The 18,917-nt window shown below is 46.7% G+C and overlaps 1 protein-coding gene across 1 annotated transcript in view; it reads left to right on the forward strand.

Annotated features, from left to right (window-relative positions):
* Window positions 1-17,937, forward strand: part of LOC132833322 (epigen-like) — a 20,041-nt gene extending 2,104 nt beyond the window's left edge. The window contains exons 2-5 of the mRNA XM_060851492.1: window positions 1,218-1,343; window positions 7,962-8,091; window positions 14,869-15,027; window positions 15,985-17,937. Coding sequence (XP_060707475.1) covers window positions 1,218-1,343; window positions 7,962-8,091; window positions 14,869-15,027; window positions 15,985-16,039 — 470 coding nt within the window. The 3' untranslated portion in view covers window positions 16,040-17,937. The remainder of the gene's footprint in view (window positions 1-1,217; window positions 1,344-7,961; window positions 8,092-14,868; window positions 15,028-15,984) is intronic.
* Window positions 17,938-18,917: the final 980 nt, after the last annotated feature.

Here is an 18,917-nt window from a genome sequence, read left to right on the forward strand (position 1 = left end):
TGGTCAGTGCTGAGGGAGTGCCACACTGTTGGAGGGTCAGTGCTGAGGGAGTGCCGCACTGTCAGCGGGTCAGTGCTGAGGGAGTGACGCACTGTCAGAGGGTCAGTGCTGAGGGAGTGCCGCACTGTCGGAGGGTCAGTGCTGAGGGAGTGCTACACTGTTAGAGGGTCAGTGCTGAGGGAGTTCCGCACTGTCGGAAGGTCAGTGCTGAGGGAGTGCCACACTGTCGGAGGGTCAGTGATGAGAGAGTATCCCACTGTCGGAGGGTCACTGCTGAGGAAGTGCTGCACCATCAGAGGGTCAATGCTAAGTGAGCACTGCACTGTTGGAGCGTCAGTGCTGAGGGAGTGCCACACTGTTGGAGGGTCAGTGCCGAGGGAGTGCTGCACTGTTGGAGGGTCAGTGCTGAGGGAGTGCCACACTGTCAGAGGGTCAGTGCTGAGGGAGTGCCGCACTGTCAGAGGGTCAATGCTGAGGGAGCGCTGGACTATTGGAGGGTCAGCGCTGAGGGAGTGCCGCACTGTCAGAGGGTCAGTGCTGAGGGAGTGTCGCACTGTCAGAGGGTCAGTGCTGTACTTTCGGGGGGGTCAAGCAGCTACTGCCAGTGGTTGGGCAAAGGAGGTGAAAACCAGTGTGAGAGATCAGAATTTGAGAAACTATTTAGTCAGTATTTCAGAATTATGTCAACTGTACAGGTGGAAACAGGCCATTCAGCCCAACTCAGCCAGGCTGTGTTTACACTCCAGATCTGCCTCTTCCAGCTTGACTTTATGTCACCCTCTCAACGTTTATTCCTTCCCCTCACACGTCTCCATAAAGGTATTTGTCATAATCAGCTCAACCACTCCCTAGAGCAGTAAAGTTCAAACTCTCACCACTCTCTGGGTGAAGAACCTTTTCCTGAATTGTTTGCATATTTTATAGTTTTGGCAGCAGTTCTGAGGGAGAGTACGGAGATATGGAGAGGGTAGAACACAAGGCTGAGAATTTTAAGAGCAGTGTTTTGTCAGAGTGGGAGAGACAGTGTTTCGGTGAGCAGTGAGCACAGTGTGCAGGTGGGGCTGATTGTGACGAAGGATATTAGCAGCAGAGTTCAGAGGGTGGAGAATGTCCCAAAGAGGATTGGAGTCGACCATTCATGTACCACCTACAAACAACCCAGCATAGTCTGTCGCTCATTCCATTTTGATTCTATTCATTTTTCATTCTGTTCCCAGTAATTTTTGCTGTGGCTATTGTACCAAGTGAATTGACTGAAATGCCCTTCACTGAATCCCTCCACACCCCTGGTGTGTCTGAAAATACATCAGCTACGCTGGAGCCTATGAGAGGAGAGCACAGAGGTAAGCTCCAATCACCTTCCAGCCTGAATACACTGGCTTTGCTTTGGTGGCAAGAGTCTTGTCTTCAATCATTTAAAAATTAATAACTTTTCCATTCTACAGATACAATTGTAGTTCTTTGATAAGCTGAGTTATGGAGGTATATCCTCACTGGTTATAGTGAGGATACAGACATTCTAGTTTTAAATACAGAATCACCTTTCATTAATTGTGAATTAGTCCCAGCACCATCCACAGACTTAATCACCAGATCCAGCTATTGCTGACACTCACATTGACAGTAATTTTATTTCTATGGTATGAGGAAGACAGTGTGTTGGTGCCACACTGAGTGACTGAGTTAGACTGCGATGTGAGGGGCTAAGCCCACACAGGAGTAGAGGAAGCTTTCTCTCCACTGTACAGAGGTGCCTGAGAGACACCAGTCTGCAGGAGTGCAGTGAGATAAGGAGGGAGGTGTGGCCTCTGTAAATTCCCACAGCCCGTGCAGAGTTTGAAACCACACTATAAAATCAGACAGTTCAGAAGAGACCCTTCAGCCCATTGAGTCTGTGCTGGCAAACTACACTACTCTTTCCAGCACATGGCCCATAGCCTTGTGCTCATCCAAATACTTGTTAAAGGTTGTGAGGATTCCCGCCTCAACTACTCTCCCAGGCAGTGAATCCCAGACCCCTGCCACCCACAGGGAGAAAGAAAAATTCCGCAACTCGCTCCAAGCCTCAGCAGGTCATAGATTCAAATCCCACCTCAGCCACTTCAATATGAAATCCATTGTGACACTCCCAGTGTGAGAGTCTTTCAGGTGTGATGTGACTGAAACTCCAGTTACCCTCCCAGGTAAATGTGGAAGGTGTCATCGCACCATTTCAGGGGTGAGTGGGAGAGCTCTCTCTGAAGTCCTGAGCTAACATCACTGAGTACTGCAGAAAAGGATGAAAATACTGGGCAAGTCTGACAGTGTCTGCCAAGAGAAAAACAGAGTTAATGCTCAAGGTCGCTGTCAGGCTTGCTGAGCACTGATTTTTACAAAAACGGAGTATCTGGTCATGATCATGTCGTGGGATCTTGCTGTGCACAGACTGACAGCGGTAATTCCTAGTGCTTTGCAATTGTTGTAAGATTGAGAAAAGACAGGATGGATAAAAATAAACCATTCCCACTGGTTGGGGATTAGGACCATGCCACTCAGGGGAGATGTTAGAAAGCACTGCTACACACAGGGGAACTCACTTCCAAAAACAGCAGTGGATGCTGAACCAGTTGTTAATTTTAAATCTGAGCTAGATAAAGTTTTGTTGAACATGTGTATTGGGGATATGGATGAAAGGCAGGTATATGCAGTTAGGTCACAGATCAACCATAAAGAGTGGGAGAGAATCGATGGGCTGAATGGAAGTGTGAAATTAATGCAAACCTTTCTTTTCCTTTTGCAAAAGTATGAACAGTTCCATCCAACTTTTTGATCACACAAGGTGTCACAGGACCAGCCTGTGTAGCGTTAGTGTGGATAGCTTTGCCATGTCAGCTCAGGACTTGTAAAGACCAGCAGAAGAGGTGCTGGACTCACAGGACAATACTTTTGGTCAATGGGTAAAATGATCAGAGTGACAGTTTGCAGTAAAGTGATCGCCCCACCTTCAGAGATGTAGGTGTCATTGATAAGACTGACATTGATCGACCATCCCTAACTGTTCCTGATCTGGGTGCCTTGCTCAGCTATTCCCGAGAGCAGGTTAAGAGACAGCCACATTGCTGTGGGTCTGTAGGCCAGACCAGGTAAGGGCTGTCTGTGTGGAGTTTGCACATTTTCCCTGTGTCTGTGTGGGTTTCCTCTGAGTGTTCCGGTTTGCTCCCACTGTCCAGAGGTGTGTAGGTTAGGTGGATTGGCCAGGGGGAATGCAGGGCTCCAGGGATAGAGAAGGGGTGTGGGTATGGATGGGATGGTCTTCAGAAGGTCGGTGTGGACCTGATGGGCTGAATGGCCTGCTTCCACACTGCAGGGGTTCTATGATTTAATTTATTGTCACATTAATAAATTGTAAACTCCACTCGCTACCATCCTGGGATTTGGACTCTTGGCCACAGAACCAACCTGTGGATTAGTAGATCTAGTGACATTACCACAGCACCACTGTCTCCCACGGTGACTTTCGTGGCTTGTCTTTATCCAGAGAGCACTGAGAGTCTGGAACTCTTCAAAGTGAAGAATAGCAATGCATTTCAGGCAAAGCTGGATGAACACATGAGGGAGAAAGGTCATGGTGATTGGGTGGAATGAGGTCATGTGGGAGTAGACTCATGTGCATTAAATAGTATCAGCCAGAGGGGCCAAATGGCCTGCTTGGCAAGTTCTATATGAACAAAGCACTCATTAGAGATCAGAGTTGTCCATTAGAATTGTTAGGAAACGTTTCGGAGTCTGCATCCACTTCCACCTTGAACTGTTAAGTTATTGGTGAGCACAACATCACTGTAACAGGTCACTGATATGATCTTTTGCACACTAACATTAGTCTGAGCAGAATCCTGGAGTCTATGTGCTGATAATGTGATGTGGGAAAGCACCATTGGCTGACTAAGATATTTATAGAAACGTTGGATGTTAATTGCATTCCTTGATGATGAGCAGTTCCCACAATAACAGCAACAACTTGCTTTTCAAACCTGCCCAGAGAGTAGCTGAAGGTACCCAGCAGTAATCCAGTACAACACCGAATGGTATAAGGAGACAGGGGATTACATACTTGGTCATAAAGCCAGAGAGCCACTGAGCACAGAAACAGACCCTTCGGTCCTACCAGTCCATGCCAACCCTAATCCCAAACTAAAGTAGTCCCACCTGCCTGCCTTAGGCCCTTGTCCCTCTAAACGTATCCCTTCTATTCATGTCAAGGTCAGGTTTAAGGAGTATATTAAATGGAGAACATGGAAATTCAGAGATGTTTAGGCAGGGAATTAGATTACTTACAGTGTGGAAACAGGCCCTTCGGCCCAACAAGTCCACACCGACCCTTGCACTGAACACTACGGGCAATTTAGCATGGCCAATTCACCTAACCTGCACATTTTTGGACTGTGGGAGGAAACCGGAGCACCCGGAGGAAATCCACGCAGACACGGGGAGAATGTGCAAACTCCACACAGTCAGTCGCCTGAGGCGGGAATTGAACCCAGGTCTCTGGCGCTGTGAGACAGCAGTGCTAACCACTGTGCCACCGTGCCGCCCACTTCTTGATCTTAGCTCCCAGGCAGCTGGAAGTCAGGCAGTCAATGGTGAGGCAATGGAAATTGTGAATGTTCATCAAAGGTGCATCAAGATCTCAGGGGATAAGGTCGTGAGAGGTTAGAGAGAGATAGAGAGGGATGAGGAATAGAAAAGAAATATTGGCGTAGACCATTCAGTCTGTCAAGCCTATACCACCATCCAAATCAATTATAGCTTCAAATGCCTTTTATCCACCCCATCCCCAGAACTCCATACATAATTGGGTAATCAGAAATCTATCAATCTCTACTCTAAACATCCTCATTGTGTTAGCTTCCTCAGCCCCCTGTAAAAGAGTGAATTTGAAAGGTAGGAGAAAGTGAGGACTGCAGATGCTGGAGATTAGAGTCGAGAGTGTGGTGCTGGAAAAGCACGGCAGGTCAGGCAGCATCCGAGGAGCAGGAGAATCGACATTTCGGGCATTAGCCCTTCTTCAGGAATCTGAAAGGTGTCAACTGTCTGAATCTGAGATCAAGGAGCCGGTCGTTCAATGTTAAAATAAATTTAGCCATGAATTTCATATCCTTGATGATTATAACCTTTTACTGTTTGACAGGGTTGTCTTCATTGTACAGCCCAGGCTTCAGTACCTCCTGACCATTCTCATGATGCACTGGTGTAGTGATTATTGGGGAATATGTAGGGATGTAGAGGAGAGGTTACCTATTGGTGGGGTAGTATTGAAGGCTGAATGGCTGTGCTGCTTGTGTGATAAGACATGATGTAGCAGCAGAGAAATTTGAGCATACGAAATATATTTAACCTTACCACACAATGTTTCTTAAAGAGCAGTACGGGGATGTGTCCCATCTCCAAAATGCAGCAACTCACTGTGGCTCCTTCAACACCACACAGACTCCAATCGATGAAGAAAGCAGTTCATTGATTGTCTTCTCAAGGGTAATTAAGGATGGTCAACAAATGCTGCTTTCTTCAGCAATACCCCATGACTGAATTAAAAACGGGTTTGCTGGAGTACAGTGTGAAGGTAAAGGATAATGCTTGTTGGCACAGAGTCCCTGGTTTGCCACTGAGAGATTGTCCTGAGCTCAAGAATCTGCTAAAAGAACAGAGAAGATGCTGGCGATTCTAAAGTGCTGATCACAGACTCAGGATGTCCCCGAGCAAAGCCAATAGGACAGCCTGGCTGATGAAGGGCTTCTGCTCGAAATGTCGACTCGCCTGCTCCCCCGATGCTGCTTAACCTGCTGTGCTTTTCCAGCACCACATTCTTCGACGCTGACTCTCCAGTGTCTGCAGTCTTCCCTTTCTCCCAGGACAGCCTGGCTGTTCAGTCACGCAGAAAATTGCAACTGCCCTTTTGAGCACAGCAGGATCCCACAAAGGGCAATGTGATAATGATGAGGAAATCTGTCTTCATTGATGAAGATTGAATATTGGACATGGCACTAAGGGAGAGCTTTGAAACAGTGCTTTGGGATCTTTCCATCTCCCTGAGATGGTAAAGGAGACCTTGGTTTCATTTTCAACAGAGCAGCTGTCCTTTAGTGTCGCACTGGAAGTGTCAGTCCCGAATTTATGAACAAGAATGAGTATTTATTTTTCTTCTTGCTTTTTTTAATCTGTCCTGCTCAGGTCCAGGTAAGGGCATTGGAAATAGATTCAGTGGGAACTTTCTAAAGTAATTGAGATAATTATCCAAAAAGGAAAACAATCCCAGACTCTGGACAAAGAAAGAAGGGTGAAGAAGGTGTTTGGTATGCTTTCCTTTATTGGTCAGAGTATTGAGTACAGGAGTTGGGAGGGTCATGTTGCGGCTGTACAGGACATTGGGTAGGTCACTTTTGGAATATTGAGTGCAATTCTGGTCTCCTTCCTATCGGAAAGATGTTGTGAAATTTGAAAGGGTTCAGAAAAGATTTACAAGGATGTTGCTGGGGTTGGAGGATTTGAGCTATAGGGAGAGGCTGAATAGCTGGGGCTGTTTTCCCTGGAGCGTTGGAGGCTGAGGGGTAACTTTATAGAGGTTTATAAAATCATGTATAGGGTAAACAGACAAGGTCTTTTCCCTGGGGTGGGGGAGTTCAGAACTAGAGGGCACAGGTTTAGGGTGAGAGGGGAAAAATATAAAAGGAACCTAAGGGGCAACTTTTTCACACAGAGGGTGGTACGTGTATGGAATGAGCTGCCAGAGGAAGTGGTGGAGGCTGGTACAATTACAACATTTATAAGGCACCTGGATGGGTTTATGAATAGGAAGGGTTTGGAGGGATATGGGCCAAGTGCTGGCAAATGGGACTAGATTAATTTAGGATATCTGGTTGGCATGGACAAATTGGACTGAGAGATCTGTTTCTGTGCTGTACATCTCTATGACTCTATGACTATCACTAAGAGGATAGTTCTTTGAAAGAGCCAGTACCTTGAGAATGGACCAAATGGTCTCCTTCTGTGATCTTTTATTCTATATTAACAATATAGGGAATTATGAACGAAGACATTTCTTCCTCACCAAGGTAAACTCCAACAGCTTCTCTGAAAACAGTTCTCTGTGCGAAAATGTACCCTCTGCAAAATATTTCACATCCCTGTTTGGGTTTCCAGCATCTGCTATTCCCCCATCTCCTCTGCTCACGACCCTCACTGACCTGAGGCAACAGTACATGGATTACAACATTCTCACCCTTGTGTTCAAATTCCCCGTGGTCTCACCTCTTCCTATCTCTGTCACCTCCTCCAGCCCCTACATCCCTCCTCCAGCCCGAACGCCCCTTCCCAATCTCTGTCACCTTCTCCAGCCCAAACACCCCCTCTCTATCTCTGACACCCCCTCCAGCCCGAACACCTCCTCCTTATATCTGTCACCTCCTCCAGCCTGAACACCCCCTTCCTATCTTTGTAACCTCCTTCAGCCCCAACATCCCTCTCTATCTCCAAAACCCCCTCCAGCCCCTACACGCCTTTCTATCCCTGTAACCGCCTCAAGCCTGTAAACCCTCCCTATCTCTGTACCTCCTCCAGACCCTATACCTCTCCCTATCTGTCACCCCCTCCAACCTGCTATCCTCATCCCTCTGTCACTGCATTTCCTTAAATTCTGGATTCAGGAGTGTCCCTGAGTTGCATCATCCCACCATTGGTGGTCCTCCCATTGACTTTGGGCACTGAGCCCCTCCTGCCCCCCCACCTCTGCCTCTCTTATCTCCTGTGAGATACACCCTAAAACCTACTTCTTTCATCAATCTTTGGCTACTTCTCTTCATTCTGATTTATAACTTGCTCAGCAATACTCATTTAAAATTCCTTAGGACCTTCTGCCATGTTTGAGATGCTATGTAAATGCCAGTTGTTGTTGAATTTTGCTGACCTCACATTTCTCCATTGAGTAGGTAATCCCGAGACACCGAAGACATTGAGAGTGAGGCAGCAGTGTTATGAAGGTGGTCAGAGCTATTGTATGAATGGTGACTGTAAATACCATGAAGATCAGGATCAAATCACCAATTATCGCATCTGTGTGTAAGTCAACAAGACTCTTAGTTTATTTTTTTAATCATATTTAAAACTCAGATTTGACATATCTTGTTGGAAGAGAAGGTTAATCGGTTTCGCTAAGGATTGTCCAAGAATTAAACATTAACTTCGTGGACAATATAGGGAGCAAAATGGGCTGGGTGTGGAATTGTGTGAACATTACTAGATTATGAAACTTTTAAGAAAATAGACTATTTGAGGTTTTGTTTTGACAGGGAGGAAGGGAGGGGAGAAAGGACTGTTTTAATGAGAGTTGAGGGGGGGCAAGCAAGGAAACAGACAAAGGACCTGATTACCCCAGGGATGGTGGGGGGAAAATGGGGATGAGGGGGGGAGGGTGTGAGGGGAGGGCGAGGGGGACCTTTGTTGAGGCACAATGGAGAAAATTGAGAGCTTTTGATTCCACCTGCAGGAATCTGTCCAGGCAGCATTAGCAGAGGCATTTTCAAACACTGAAACAAACAAAGAGAGCACTGGAGAAACTCAGGTGGTCTGGCTGTGTCCGTGGACAGAAAGCAGAGTTAACACCTTGCGTCCGGTATAACTCTTAGATGATAAGACCATGAGAAATAGAAACAGGATTGGACTGTTCAGCTGTTGAGTTGGAAAGGATGGTGTTGTAAAAGCACAGCAGGTCAGGCAGCATCTGAGGAGCAGGAGAGTCAACGTTTCGAGCATAAGCTCTTCATCGGGAATGAAGGGCAGCCCAAGGGGGCTGAGAGATAAATGAAAGGGTATGGGGCTGGGGGGGTGGGTAGCTGGGAATGTGATAGGTAGATGAAGGTGAGGGGTGAAGTTGATAGGTCAGAGAGGAGGGTGGGGCAGACAGGTGGGAAGGAAGATGGACAGCTAGGACAGTTCAGGAGGGTGGTGCTGAGTTGCAAAGTTGGACCTGGCATAAGTTGGGGGGAGGAGAAATGAGGAAACTGGTGAAATTGACATTGATGCCGTGTGGTTGGTCGTTCCCAAGAAGGAAGATGAGGTGTTCTCCAGGCATCAGGTGGCTAGAGTTTGGTGGTGAGGAGGCCCAGGACTTGCAACTTGTCAAACATTTCAAAGAACATCTCTGGGACACCCGCACTAACCATACCCCCCCCTCGCTGTGGCTGAACATTTTAACTCTCCCTCCCAAGGACATGCAAGTCCTGGGCCTCCTCCACCACCAAACCCTTACCACCTGACGTCTGGAGGAAGAACACCTCATCTTCCTCCTTAGAACCCTCCAACCACACGGCATCAATGTCAATTTCACCAGTTTCCTCATTTCCCCAACTCCAACCTTATGCCAGATCCAACCTTCCAATTTGGCACCACCCTCCTGAACTGTCCTACCTGTCCATCTTCCTTCCCATCTGTCTGCCCCACCCTCCTCTCTGACCTATCACCTTCACCCCCTACCTTCATCTGCCTATCACATTCCCAGCTACCTTCCCCTCAGCTCCAACCCCCTCTCATTTACCTCTCAGCCCCCTTGCTCCACCCCCATTCCTGTTGAAAGGCTAAGGCTGACTCTCCTGCTCTTTGGATGCTGCCTGATCTGCTGTGTTTTTCCAGCACCACACTCTCGACTCTGATCTCCAGCATCTGCAGGCCTCATCTTCTTCTTTCGGCCCTTCGAGCCTGTTCTACCAATCAGCAGGATCGGGGCTGATCTGACATTCCTCACGTCCACTTTCCTTCCCTTTTCCCATTCCCCCTGATTCCCTGACTAATCAAGAATCTCTCCCTATCAGCCTTAAATATACAGGAGGACTCTGCCCCCACACCTCCCTGTGGCCAGGAGTTCCAAAGACTCACAACTCTCAAGAGAAGAAATTCCTCTTCATCTCGGTCTGAAATGGGTGCATCCTTATTCTGAGATTCCAGAAGTGGTGATTGAAATGGTGATTATGTAAATGATCAAATAGGACATGCAGATTTAGCGATGCTGATAACGCTGCAGACAGGATCTAGACTATATATTCCACCTGATTATGGTCTTGTCAAAGTCGATGAAGACTAAAAGCATATACACATGATTCACTGGATGCACTATATTTCCCAAGTGTGAATTAGTTTCAAAGTCACCTGTCCATTGCCTTCCTTAAAAACCACAAACACCAGAATATAGGTAAAAACAAGGACTGCAGATGCTGGAAACCAGAGTCTAGATTAGAGTGGTGCTGGAAAAGCACAGCAGGTCAGGCAGCATCTGAGGAGCAGGTAAATCGATGTTTCGGGCAAAAGCCCTTCATCAGGAATAGAGGAACAGGAGCAGCTGTAATCCTGATGATGGGCTTTTGCCCGAAATGTTGATTTTTCTGCTCCTTGGATGCTGCCTGGCCTGCTGTGCTTTTCCAGCACCACTCTAATCTAAACACCAGGTTTTAATCCAACTGGTTTATTTAGAAGCACTAGCTTTTGGAGCGCTGCTCCTTCATCAGGTGGTGTTGAAAAAGCAGCGCTCCGAAAGCTAGTGCTACCGAATAAACCTGTTGGACTATAACCTGGTGGTGTGTGCTTTTTAACTTTGTACACCCCAGTCCAACACCGCCATCTCCACATCATTCCTTAGAATAGGTGTTTTATTTTAGTTGAGTTATTTCACGTTGTCCAAGTATAATCACCCAAACAGTGGGGGTGGGATAAGACAGCATTCCAATTGTCACAATCTTCCAGATAACCTGCAACGAAACCTGCCAAGGCAAGGCTGAGATATGGTCTGATAGAGGTCACAAATATTATGAAAGGTTTTAACAGGAAAGACGGAGAGAAAAACCTTTAAAGCTGTGGGGCAGACCGAAACAAGGGGCCATTAATATGAGAGAGTGGTAGATAAACCCAGTGGGGAATACAGGAGAAACCTGTTCACTACAGAGTGATGAGGTAGTGGAACACACTCCCCTCCCACAGGGAGTGGTCAGTGAAAGCTGGATTGATCCATGAAGAGTGGAAGGATATGCTGATAGGGTGAAATAAATGGGATGAGTGCAGTTTACACTGGGCACAAGTACTGTCAAGGAAATGTTGGGCTGAATGGCCTGATTCCACACTGTGGGGATTTGAAAAGAAGGATTCAGATGGAGCTGTTCGACCTGAATATGTTCCTCAGGGAACCACGCCGATTATTTTGTGTCAACGCATTCAGGATTTGTGTCTAGTTCTGGGATCTACGCAGTTTAGCAAGGATTTCCAGACTTTGAAGTTGGTGCAGAGCAGATTCACTAAGCTAGAGGTGCAGAACTTTAATGATGTGGAGAAATTGGGGAAGCTGAGATTGTTTGCCTTAGAGAAGAGAAGTTTCAGGGAGATTTCATGAAGTTGTTCAGAATTATGAAGGGTGTTGATAGAGTAACGATAGCAAAAATGATTCCACTGAAAGGAGGGTCAGTAGATAGAAGACACAGATTAATGATGGTTATCCAAAGAACCGGAGTAAGAGTTGAGGAGATTTTGCTTTCAGTTGTTATGGTCAGGAACACAAGGGCAGTGAAAGCAGATTCAACACGAATTTTCAAAAGGAAAATCAAATAAATTCATGGAAAGGGGAAAAAAAGCTGTAAAGTTTATTGAGGAGGAGAAAGGGCTGAAAATGTGTTGCTGGTTAAAGCGCAGCAGGTCAGGCAGCATCCAAGGAACAGGAAATTCGACGTTTCGGGCATAAGCCCTTCATGTGGCCTGAAACGTCGAATTTCCTGTTCCTTGGATGCTGCCTGACCTGCTGCGCTTTAACCAGCAACACATTTTCAGCTCTGATCTCCAGCATCTGCAGACCTCACTTTTTACTTGAGGAGGAGAAAGGACAATGGGATTAATTGGATTGCTCTTTTAAAGACCTGGTACAGACACAAAGGGATGAATGGCCTCCCTCTGTCATAAGGTCAACAGGTAATTACATCATCCTGACACTGTCTGGTCAGCCGGATTCATGTGTGACTGCGGTGGGAACCCACAGACATTGTTCTGTCCTGACTGTACCCAAACAATGAGGAATGTTTTGGTGTCACACAAATATCCTGATCCCTTCCCTCCAGATGTGAAATGTCTTCAGTAAGAGTGGAAGGCCATGAGTCATAAACATGGTAAAAGTTGTTTAGTGGATGGAGTACAATAGCAGCTCATTAATTAAACAGGGTATTGGTGAGACTGGATCTGGAGCTCTGTGCACTGTACTGCTCCCGTACTTACAGACGGATGTTCACGTGTTGGACACAGCTCAGAGCAGGTTTCCCAGACTAATCCCTGGAACGTGGGGATTGCCTGATGAGGAAAGGCTGGACAGGCTGAGACCTGTATTCTCTGGAGTTTAGAAGAGACATAGGTGACTTTATTGAAACATTTCAGATCCTGAGGGACCCTGACCAGGTGGATGTGGAAAGGACGGTTCCACTTGTGGGAGAGTTGAGGGGTCAGAGTTAAAAATGGGGGTCATATAAAATAGTGATAAGGGATTTTATTTCTCAGAGGGTTGTGAGTGTTTGGAATTCCCTTCCGCAACAGGCAGTGGGTGCAGAATCTGTAAATATTTTTAAGGCTGAGATGGATAGATTTCTAATGACCAAGGGGATATACAGGAATGTAGAGTTGAGGTTCAAATCAGATCAGAGAGGATCATATTGAATGGTGGGGCAGGCTCGAAGGGCCGAGTGGCCTCCTCGTCCATATTTTTGTATCACCATAGCAAACCCAAGTTGTATACCTCAACTACAACATCAATGTATGAAGTCAGAAGAAGAGTAACTGCACAGTGGGGAGGCTATTCAGCCCATCACATGCTTGGCAGTGCTCAACAGAGCAATGCAGTCAGTCCTATCCCCTCCCACTGCCCACTGTCCCCTTCACCCTTTCAATACCCCTGTCATTTCCTTAAGCATCCATTCAGATCCCTTTCAGAATTTGTGACTGTCTGTGTTCCAGCACCCTCATAGACAGAACATTCCGGATCATTACTATTGTCACCTGCAATAAATTCGTCCTCACTTATATCTCTTCCCTGAATCTTTAAATCTGTGTCCCTAATCCTCATGCAATCATCTGTGGGGCAGGTTTAAACTTGTCATAACCTTGTGCACCTTTTTCACATCTCCCTGTCAACCTCCTTCACTCCATGGTCCCAGTCCCAGAGACTCCAACCTCACCTTGTGGCTAAATCTCCCGGTAAAGCTCCCTCACATACCATCAACATGCATTTATATAGTGCCTGAGATATAACGAAACATCTTCACAGCACTGGTAATGATCGGAAACTTGATGTCAAACCCCATCAGGAGATATTAGAGAGATGTTTGAAAGGTCAATAAAAAAGGTTGTGTTTAAAGGTTTGGAGAATTTACGGTGAGTCATTGAAGGAACAAATAAAATTGAGGGTATGCAAGGGGCCGGATTTGGAAAATCACAAAAGCTTGGAATTTTATAGGGCTGGTGAAAAGATGGGAATATGCCCATTCAGCCCATCGGGTTTGCACTGGCAATCAATCAGATCAATGCTGATCATCCACCTCAACACCACTTTCCTGCAGTCGCCATATTCCTTAAACCTACAGATTCCTGACCTAATGATTGAGCTTCCACAGCACTCTGGGCTGGAGAATTCCAAAGATTTCCAGCCAGCTGAATGAAGGTATTCCTCCTCATCCCAGTCTTAAATGGCCTACTCATTCTCCTGAGATTATTTTCCCTGGTTTTAGACTCACCAGCCAGGGGGATCGTCCCATTGATAGGCAGCCTGTCCAGACTGAAAGAATTCTTTTGAGATTTAATGAGATCACTTCTCCCTCTTCAAAACTCTTGAGAGTAAGGTAGACGCAGAAACCCTCACAACAGGGATGAGGTGTTTAGATGTGTGCTGGGAAATGGGATTAGAACAGTCTGGTGTTTGGTATTGGCTGGTGCAGATGTGATGGGCTGAAGGGTATTTTTGCTGAGCTGTAAATCTCTGGCATATGGAATGAACTTCCTGAGGAAGTGGTGGATGGGGGTAAAATTACAATGTTTAAAATACATTTAGTTAAATATACATGAATATGAAATGTTTGGAGAGACATGGGCCAGGAGCAGGGCAGGTGGGACCAGTTTAGTTTGGGATTATGTTCAGCGTGGGCTGAAGGGTCTGTTTAGGTGCTGTATGACTCTAATACAGACCCAGGGATGGAAACTGCTGTCTTTACCCAGTCTGGTCTAGTTGTCTCTCCAGACCTACAGTGACTTCACTGACTCCTGGCCAATCAGGGATGGCCCAGCCAGCAACACGCCATCCTGTGATGGAATCAAAAATGAAAATTTCTCAAGTGGGAGTCGGGGAAATTGAAACATTAACTCTGCTTTCTCTGCACAGAAACTGCCAGACCTGCTGCTTTCTCCAGCAATTTCTGTTTCAGATTTCCAGCAGACTTAGCAAATAATTGTACTATTTCCAAATTTGTTGAAGACACAAAACTAGATGGAAACACAGAGAGAAATTGCTGGAGAAACTCGGCAGGTCTGGCAGCATCTGCTGAGAGTAATTAATTAATTAATTAATTAATTAATAGACGTGTTGACTGAGACGAGAAGGGCGTGTTAGCGATTTCAGAACTAAGACGGGTGAATAGGTGCAACCTGCAAATCAGTGAGGATCTGAGTGAAACTGGGTGTGGAGCTGATAGATTGCCTGAATTTCTGGCTTCCTGATATTCCCTCTGACTGCATTGTTCTCAGTCCAGAATATTGCAGGTGGAGATTTAATCAAACTGTTCAAAATGATGAAAGGTATTTTTACAGAATCTCTTCTGTTCCATCTTCCAGTTGTAAACCAGGCTACATGGGACAGAGGTGTGAGCACCTCACGCTAACGACTCACACTAGCCTGGAATCGGAACGATACTTATACATCTCGATCGCCATTGGGATTGGCTTGGTCTTCAGTGGTCTCACTGTCCTTCTTTACTACTGCTGTCGAAGCAGGTAAGCTCAGAAAGAAACTTGCATTTATATAGTGCTTTCTCTCTCTCAGGAGGTCCTGAAACTTTTCAAAGCCATTAATATACCTCAGGAAGTGTAGTCACAGGTGTGTTGGATTAACTAAGGCAGCCAATTTACACACCGCAAGAGCCCATTATAATCCAGTCATTATTGTCTGGAGGCTGAGAGTTGACCAACAGACAAGGAGGACCACTCCCCTCCTCTTCTTCGGCCGAGTGGCTGTAGGATGTCTTGTGTCCAACTTGTGAGAGTACAGGGGGTCTACAACCCTTCCATGTCATTGTGCTGCTCCAGGTCTGGCCTGGATGGGGGAGAGGGCAGGAGAGTGGGGATGGGGGTGGGAGTAAGACAGTGGGGATGGGGGAAGGAGCAGGAGAGTGGGGATGGGGGAGGGAATAGGACAGTGGGGACGGGGGAGGGAGCAGGAGAGTGGGGATGGGGGAGGGAATAGGACAGTGGGGACGGGGAAGAGGGCAGGAGAGTAGGGATGGGGATGGGAGCAGGTCAGTGGGGATGGGGGAGGGAGTAGGAGAGTGGGGATGGGGGAGAGGGCAGGACAGTGGGGATGGGGGAGGGAGCAGGCGAGTGGGGATGGGGGAGGGAGCAGGAGAGTGGGGATGGGGGAGGGAGCAGGAGAGTGGGGATGGGGGAGAGGGCATGACAGTGGGGCATGGGGGAGAGGGCAAGAGAGTGGGGATGGGGGAGGAGCAGGACAGTGGGGATGGGGGAGAGGGCAGGAGAGTTGGGCTGGGGGAGGGGGCAGGAGAGTGGGGATGGGGGAGGGGGCAGGAGAGTTGGGCTGGGGGAGGGGGCAGGAGAGTGGGGATGGGGGAGGGAGCATGACAGAGAGGTTGAATTTCAGGGCTGCCACTAGCAAGCCTCCATTGCTGGTTACTGTTTTCCCTTCTGCATTGTGACAGTGGTTGTACTTGTTTCCAGGTGTCAGAAATCGAAGTCGATGTACAACAAATGCTGTGAGGAGGCGAGGGTTTGACCTTCTCTGTGACTGATTCCCATGACCAGTGACAAAATAATCCTTGGTGCTTTTATTGACGAACGGCATTGTGCTTTGGTGAAACTTCTTCAACACCAAGAAATAACTTGCAAGAGACCTTTGTCTGTTTGTGTCAACATGATGTACTTTCATAGCTCTGGAAGAACAAAGCAATGTACTGAGCATTACTTGTTGGATTTGTGGCCTTGAGCTCCTTAGTCAATGCAGTGATATTTAAGAAGGTACTATTTCAATAACGATGAGACTAATTACAGTCTGCACACCATCTTCAAACAGCAGGCTGACTGCCCAGAACAACCCTCACCCAGGTCCTTTCCTGGTCCTGTTGGTCACAGACGGAGACTCGGTCCAGGTTGAAACCGGTTCCCAAACACTATCTGCCCATTCTGCCAGAAAGTCCACTTTTGGGTTTCTGTTGGGTGAGACGGACTTTTTGAGGCCTACGGGTTGATTTCCAGTTGCCATGTGTCACCTGACCCCTTGCTCCTCGTGGACTGAAGAGAAGACAGCCAAGGCTCTGTCTACAGAATCCTGAAGATGGAACACAACAGGATGCCCATCAGCCCAGAAACACTCAAGGTGCTGAGCCAGGGGAAATGGTATCAGAAGAGGCCATTCAACCCATCAAACCACTTCCCTCCAATCATTTAGATAATGATCTGTGTCTTAAGTCCAGCTAGCACAGTCCCCTCACCCCCTTGTTTCCATAGTCCTTAAGATCCTTACCCAATAAAGGTTTTGCCAATCTTGGTTCTGAAATTTGCAACTGACCTCCAAACCCTCTGACCTCCAAACTCTTTGTGGGAGAGTTAACATAACAGTGAACGAGCTGTCACAGGAACTGGAGAGAGAAAGGCTTCTGAACAAGTAAGGGAGCCAGGAATAGAGGAAGGTGAGGAAAGACCAGATGGAATGTAAGGGTTAGGGCTGGGCTTAGGGTTAGGAAGTTAAAAACCATACAACACCAGGTTATAGTCCAACAGGTTTATTTGGAAGCACTAGCTATCGGAGCGCTGCTCCTTCATCAGGTGGTTGTTGCTCCGGAAGCTAGAGCTTCCAAATAAACCTGTTGGACTATAACCTGGTGTTGTGTAGTTTTTAACTTTGTACACCCCAGTCCAACACCGGCTCCTCCAAATCATTAATCTTAGGGTTAGGATTAAGATTAGGATTTGGGGTGCGATAGGATGGAATACCTGAAAAATTAAACGCAAAAGGGATAATGTTGCAAAGAGACAGGAGATGAACAGGCCAAATGAAGAACTGCAAGGTGGTTCCAGGGTCCAGAGGAGGTGTAAAGAACAAGAGTAAGATTGTCACCAACAGCAAACACAAACAGACTCTCTCTGGTCTATTCTACGAAATCTTGAATAGATTACCCATTAACTCCAGTACTTGGGGTCAGAGGTGATAGGGTCTCCTGGGGCCCTGGAGCTGCATGGTGGGTCTCCCAGCTGCAGGGACCAAGTGGTCTCCCTCTGCAATGAGATCCTGGGATGGACTAAGGATGGAGCTGGGTGACTGCTGTCCTTGTCTCCATCTCCAACAGCGTGTCCTAAATCCTTCAAACACTGTGGAAGTTTCTCTCCTCGCTCCTGACTGGTAGTTGCTGAGCCTGAACACAGGAGTGTAGCTGTCACCTCAGTATTTGACTGAAATAACTTCCCTCTTCTTCACCCCCTCTGTCGTCCTTTCCTGTAGACAGAGAACTTACCACCTCACACTGTATCAAATTGAAGACCATGATAACTTACAAAAACAACACAAATGAAATTGTCAACAAACTTCATGCATTGTCAATATTTATTCATTGGAAAAATATAATTTATTTCTATTAAATGTAGAATCAATTCAAAGTGTAATAACTACATCACAATGTGTTTGCAGTAATATTCTTGGAAAATTGAATTATGTTTGAATGAACAGTATTTACATCATGGAACTGATATCTATTGTGGACTCTTATTGTTTTCATAGGTTTTAAATCAATACTGTCATTTACTCAATGTCTCCAGTCGATCTTGAATATTGCAGTTCTTCTTGAACTGCCACAATCTACTAAACATCAAAAATGGGAACACCTTAGGCCATTCGGCCCCTTGTTGCTGCTTTGCACATTCATTATGATTATGGCTGATCATGCAACTCAGTGCCCTGTTCTCCCAATAGTGCTGGCTGCCTTTAAAATCTGAAAATGTTTCAATCTCTTTCTTGAACATATTCAGTGACTTGGTCTCCACAGCCGTCTGCAGGAAAGAATTCCAGTGGTTCATTATCTTTAATCTCAGAATAACAGGGCACCAGGAGATGAAGAGGAATTTCTTCTCTCAGAGGTTTGGGAGTTTTTGGATCTCCTTACCGCAGAGAGTTGTGGGGGCAAGGTCTTTGTGTGTATTTAAGGCTGAGAGAGAGAGATTCCTGGTCAGTTTCCTGGTCAGTCGGGTAATCAGGGATTATGGAGAAAGGGCAGGGAAGTGGACGTGAGGAATGTCAGAGCAGCTCCGTTCTTATTGAATGGTGGAGCAGGTTCGAGCGCCTACTCCTGCCCCTGCTTTGTGTGGTCTTATGGGTTTGAGTTAACAATGTTTTCCTTAGCTCAGTCCTAAATGGTGTACCATGTATCCTGAGACAGTGAGCCCTGGTTCCAGACTCCCCAAACAGGGGAACCTCCTCTCTACATGAGTCTGTCCAGGCCTGTGAGAATTTTATACGTTTCAATCTGATCCTCTCACATCTTTCTAAACTCTAGTGAATACAAGATCAGTTGGGCAAAGGAGCAGTCACAGTGCTGTCTCATGACACAGCTTCAGGGTTTGTACTTAGTGACACTGAAGGAGCGGGTGATACACGTTCAGCA

The sequence above is a fragment of the Hemiscyllium ocellatum genome, chromosome 36, assembly GCF_020745735.1.
Source record: "Hemiscyllium ocellatum isolate sHemOce1 chromosome 36, sHemOce1.pat.X.cur, whole genome shotgun sequence".
Classification (NCBI taxonomy): Eukaryota; Metazoa; Chordata; class Chondrichthyes; order Orectolobiformes; family Hemiscylliidae; genus Hemiscyllium; species Hemiscyllium ocellatum.